The sequence below is a fragment of the Triticum aestivum genome, unplaced genomic scaffold, assembly GCF_018294505.1.
Source record: "Triticum aestivum cultivar Chinese Spring unplaced genomic scaffold, IWGSC CS RefSeq v2.1 scaffold70699, whole genome shotgun sequence".
Taxonomy (NCBI): Eukaryota; Viridiplantae; Streptophyta; class Magnoliopsida; order Poales; family Poaceae; genus Triticum; species Triticum aestivum.
Window position 1 is genome coordinate 1 of NW_025236176.1, and position 5,513 is coordinate 5,513.

The 5,513-nt window shown below is 38.3% G+C and overlaps 1 protein-coding gene across 1 annotated transcript; it reads left to right on the top strand.

Moving 5' to 3' along the window:
• Positions 1-41: 41 nt before the first annotated feature.
• LOC123176412 (polycomb group protein EMF2B-like) lies at positions 42-2,354 on the top strand (the record flags this gene model as incomplete). The annotated part of the gene is made up of 5 exons (XM_044590620.1): positions 42-122; positions 784-867; positions 1,020-1,099; positions 1,650-1,739; positions 1,952-2,354. Coding segments are annotated over 5 exons (459 nt in total), but the record flags the coding sequence as incomplete, so codon positions are not given.
• Positions 2,355-5,513: the final 3,159 nt, after the last annotated feature.

Consider the following 5,513-nt stretch of genomic DNA (forward strand, 5'->3'; position numbering starts at 1 on the left):
TATCACATTATGCATTGTAAGATTTAAAATGTTAAGTTAAACTAACTGTTTTATTTTGTATACTGTCTGGCAGCCGGCAACTCCTGCAGAAATGTCAGTTTTTCCATTCTCACAGGGCACAGGTGTGTGGAAAATAAAAACCCTCTCATTGTATTGTTCTATGTTCTTTAAACTTTATTGTTCTATTTCTGTTGCCTGTTTGCATAGTTGATAGTTCCATAATTCTTGTTTAGCCTTAGGATTTTGTATCCACATTTTGTTTTCTGGGTGCCTGGTCTTTAGTTATTTTGTACGGGGGAATAATCAGTTCAACCTCTAACTTAGCATTTGAATTTGATGCTGATTTATAGCCGAGGTCTAAAATGTTAGGTTCTTTCTCCTCAGAGGTTGGTGTGTAGTAATACTCTTCTCCATTCACGATTAGCTTCTCTTGAAATAAAATATGGTGATCTGGAAGAGCTTGCGTGTTTATTTTACACAAATACCAGACTGCCAGTCTTGCTAGCGTGATGTCTGGTTTGAGTGTCAGACTATATGGTTGGGCTTGGCTGTACGTCAGTCTTCGTTGTCTTGCTTTTAATGCAGATGCTCATCGTTTGGTTATTGCACTGCCCCTAATTATATTTTGTTTATTGGATTTTACGTATTATATACTATTTATTTGTTATTATGACCTTGGACTTTGGATTATCTACAGTTTATTTTTCTACATTTGAAATCTAGCTTGACTGCATTTACTACGTTTCTTTTTTCTTTGACCCGAATTCACTACGTTTCTTGTAGCCAATGGCACTGGAACAAGTTTTCTCGGACCGTGATAGTGAAGATGAAGTTGATGATGACATCGCCGATTTTGAAGATAAACGGGTCAGATACAGTCATATTTTTTTCATCGTCTTTGTTCGGAAACATAAAATTTATATTCATGCTGTTGCCTGCACGTGAGCTCAAGTCAGTCTCTGTCTAAAAATTTATTTCTACTATTCCCCCTTTTAAGTTATTACATTTCTGTGTTGCAGATGCTTGAGGATTTTGTTGACGTCACAGACCATGAGAAACTTATTATGCATATGTGGAATTCATTTGTTCGGAAACAAAGGTCAGGACTATTTTTGCGTTCTTCCTTAATTGGAAATCTCTTTTTTATGATTTTAGTTGTTGTGAAATTTTGGATATGAAAATTCTTCGAGTACCAAGTCCTCATCATTTTATATTGTTTTAAAAGGTGTTTTGTGATGCGTTAAGCTGGGGGTGTTTCCAGTGAGAAGGGGGTACCATTTTGTCTTCGTCTTGCACAGAATGCATTGTTCTCCAGTCATTCTCATTTTGATGATTGTCGGAAGGCTGTTTGTTGCGTGTTGGGCATGGGTTATTTCTATATATGCTTCTTTTTTGAACTTTTTCATACGACATGATACTCCATTGAAAGTTTTCATTCCGTTTTTTCTGTTGTTGCCTTCAGAACAAAATATGTTCGTTTGAGTTTGATTCGACTATGTGTATCCACCATCTATGATATTTTTTCCTGCAGAGGATATCACAACTTTGTTTTGACAAGTTGTGTTCATCCTATGCGGTACAAATTTTGGTCTAGTGATACCCACGGAACCCTCGATGTCCATTTCTCGTACTGAATTGCTAAATTACAGGGTGCTAGCTGATGGTCATATTCCTTGGGCCTGTGAGGCATTCTCCCGGCTTCATGGAAAACATCTTGTACAGAATCCTCCTCTACTATGGTAAGTTGCTGAGCTATAGTTCTATCGATGTCAACTACTCCCTCTGTCCGGTAATATAAGTGTTTTTGACACTACACTACACTAGCGTCGAAAAACACTCTTATATTTTGGGACGGAGGGAGTAGTATCTGCTTGTGATCATCTGTAACGCCTAGCAAGGCACCTTTTTGTTTGGTGTTTATTTGACTTGCAATTTCTCGCTGGGTGAACAGGAGCTGGCGTTTCCTTATGATTAAACTCTGGAACCACAGTCTATTAGATGCCCGCACCATGAATGTCTGCGGCACAATTCTTCAAGGCTACCAAAATGAAAGCTCGGACCCCAAGAAAATGTGAGTCGAGCATAGTGCGTTCATTATAATTTAAATCAAGTGGGTGTTTGGAGAAGGCCTTAGGAGCAGGTTAAAGAGAGGTGAAAGCTGCACCTGAGGCCATGGAGGACTATTCTCGATTCTATTTACCGAACGGATTGTTGTTGTTGTTGTGTTTACATGGATTGTTGTTGTTCGTCATGTTCTGTTCCATGGATAAGCGTCTTTAGTGTCGCAGAACTTGCCGTATGGTCTGCAAACTTGAATCAGTGTTCCTTGCTGCAATAAAACCTATCTAAAATTATATCTTGTGTAAGCGTGTGCAAAATTATCATGCCGTTTAGAAATCACAGAGACTAGCACGGGAAGGTCCTGACTTGGTGTCATAGAAAGGAAACATCATGATTATCAGGACGGGGGACGAGAAGTAGCATCATTACGCACATCTATAAGAGCATCTCCATCCAACCAAGGCACTCTTCATATGTCTGAGCGGACAGCCCGGACAGGAAAGAGGAAAAAAAAGCCTAACCAATCGAGATTCTGAAAACCTTCCTCTTTGTCCGGACACAGTTCATATGTGAGGAGGAAATGGGGGTGTCCGAATGTGACCATACAACATATACATCAGATCCGGCTAGAAATCAATATGTGAGGAGGAAATGGGGATGTCCGAATGTGACCATATAACCCGTACATCAAATCCGGCCCACTCACTCTCTCTCATATGCATGTGTGCAAACGGTTCTAAAAGAAGTGCATGTATGCAAACATTTGCAAATTCCCAAACCAAATCAATATGTCGGGAGAAAATGAGGATGTCCGAACGTCCTCCGACACTGTATGCATGTATCCGCGGGCATACAAGGGGTACCCTTCCGTCCTTGAAAAAATGTACTTCCAACTTTGTTGAAAAGTCAATTTTTTACGTTAGACCGTATTTATATAGTAATAGACTAACATTTATGCCATCAAATTAGTAGCATTAGATTCATGATAAAACATATTTTTGTCGTACTAGCAAAAATGCCCGTGCATTGCAACGGGGAAAAAATCACATGCCCTTCCACCACCCACCTCGCGGCACAGCTGCAAGCTGCATCCAAACAATCCCTGCCCACCATCAACACCACCACATACCTGCATCCCATGCAAGCTCTTTAAACAATTATCATCCAAACATGCATATTGCGTATTTGAAATTGACATTTCCATTGTTGTGTGGCATAAATTTACATACCATATGTATTACACATGGATCTAGGCCGCCACCGGTGCCTCTGCACGACGCAAGCCTCTATGATATGAAGCAACAACCTGAAAATTTTCTGCAGAGATATGCACAAGGAAACACAGATAAGCTAGTCAGGCAATAAATTTCATAACATCTTATAATGACAGCTGTATGTGATTGGTGTGTGAGCCTTAATTACATGCAAGAAGACGCAGGTCAGTTACAAAAACTACACAGTCAAATGAGAACAAAATTAGAACTGAATTTCATCACCTGAAAGCTGGCTGCGCGTTTACATCATAGCGAGCCTGAAATTTTCTATTGATGGATCCCCTTTGTTCTGCTCCAAATTGTAGATGAATTGCTCGCTCTACTTTGATTCGATCCTTGACGAATCTACTAAATACTGGACAAAACCGGGCGAGCAATGACCTCTTCTTTTTCTTATTACTCTCTATCTCTCTCTCCTTGAGTAACAAAAATAGGTCAAAAAAATCTAGGCATTCACTAATTTGTAGAGTTCTCTACATTAGCACCTTTCAACAGTAGCGTTATATGTTAGCATGAGGTATAATGTTACTTCCGAAAAACACCGCTGCTAACTTATCGTAGTACTACCCTAATAATAAAAGCTAAATCCTCTAAACGGCCAAATACTAAAGGAGCTCCTATGTAATCATTTGCAGCCGAGATCCTATGTGAAAATATATTCCAACTCCCAAACACTTACACGGTGCTAGAATGGAAAAAAAATCGTTAGTAAATGTTATCAGTTTTGCAATGAAATTTAAATGTTTGTGATATTCTTCATCTAAAGAAAATTAACACTTCCTCTTTCAGGCTTGGGGGATAACCAAAGCTACCATTATAATTGGTGGTGATGGAAACATGCATGATAATCAATTATACACTGCATCATCAAAGAAACTGGATCACTATTTTTTTCTTAATTGAACCTCGCCACATAGATGCGCTCATGTAGGACAAACAAAAGGGAATGAGACCTGAAAATAAAACAAAACTTGGCTAGGTCAAGCATTCAAAGAAAGAGACAATTTGGAGTGACTTGCAGTGTTTAGAAATATATTATCTTTAGACTGGTTATACGGTTCTACTTGAGCTTCACATACTGTCAGAACACATAGATGTGCAAGTACAATTCTTTTAGAATATTCTAAACCTGGAAAGACACCTAATTAGCTCCGCTGTGCGATGGTTAACTGGAGGTAGAGCAATGCATTTCTTTAGCAATGAGATTGCAATCTGGGTATGTTCCTTATGAGACAAAACTGATATGTTCAATTAAGAAAAGTAGAAAAACTCAACGAATGCACTGACCGACATCATCAGTACTTGGGTCATATAAATGCGCGAACTGCATGAAAGATTCAAAATTTTCATTTTCAAATGGTGCAGTAATCTTTAGTGGCCTTTTCTAAATAGTACACCAATATCTAATGGCCATTGTTTAACTATTTGTCCTTACATCTAGAAAGGGTCAGAGATTAACCAAAGAAGTTCTGCTCATAAAACGTAGACCATGGAAGGCTATCAAAATGGTGAGGCAGTCATGCAATTCTCTCAATTATGTACTGTCACCAACTCATCTCTGGATTAGCCGCTCCTACAAACACGTCAAATATTTGCAAGGAAACAGTCTAACGGATATATATAGATGGCTACAATATAGCTAAGTGTATGCATGCCTTTTGTTGATAACCGAAATCAATGACGTTGGTAAACGTTTGGTTCTAATACTGTCTACTTTGATCAAAACAAAATTCTTGTAAAAATTTATAACTTAATGGGAAACATTAAGCCCAATTCCACATATATGCACAACGATGCCGCTTGACTAAACAAATGATGAAGTTAGGACACTCCAATAACAATAATTCAGATATAGCATAATGTTGGAAAAAATTTCTGGCAATACAACGGAATCATCCTACAGACTCAGCCATCAGTAAACTGCAAAAGTGTGAAGAACAATTGATCAAGTTAAGCATATAAACATACAACACGTGAATAGAAAGGATCATACCAACCATTCTTTTATGTGCAGACCACGATAAAGTAGGGGAAATACTAGAGGATCTTGATGAAACAAAACTGAATCGAGGTTGCATATTTTTGCATTAATATAGTGCGCATTAAATTAGAGTTTTTTTGCGGGGAGAATTAAATTTAGAGTTTATAGAAGATAATAAGAAATAGTAGCATGCATTA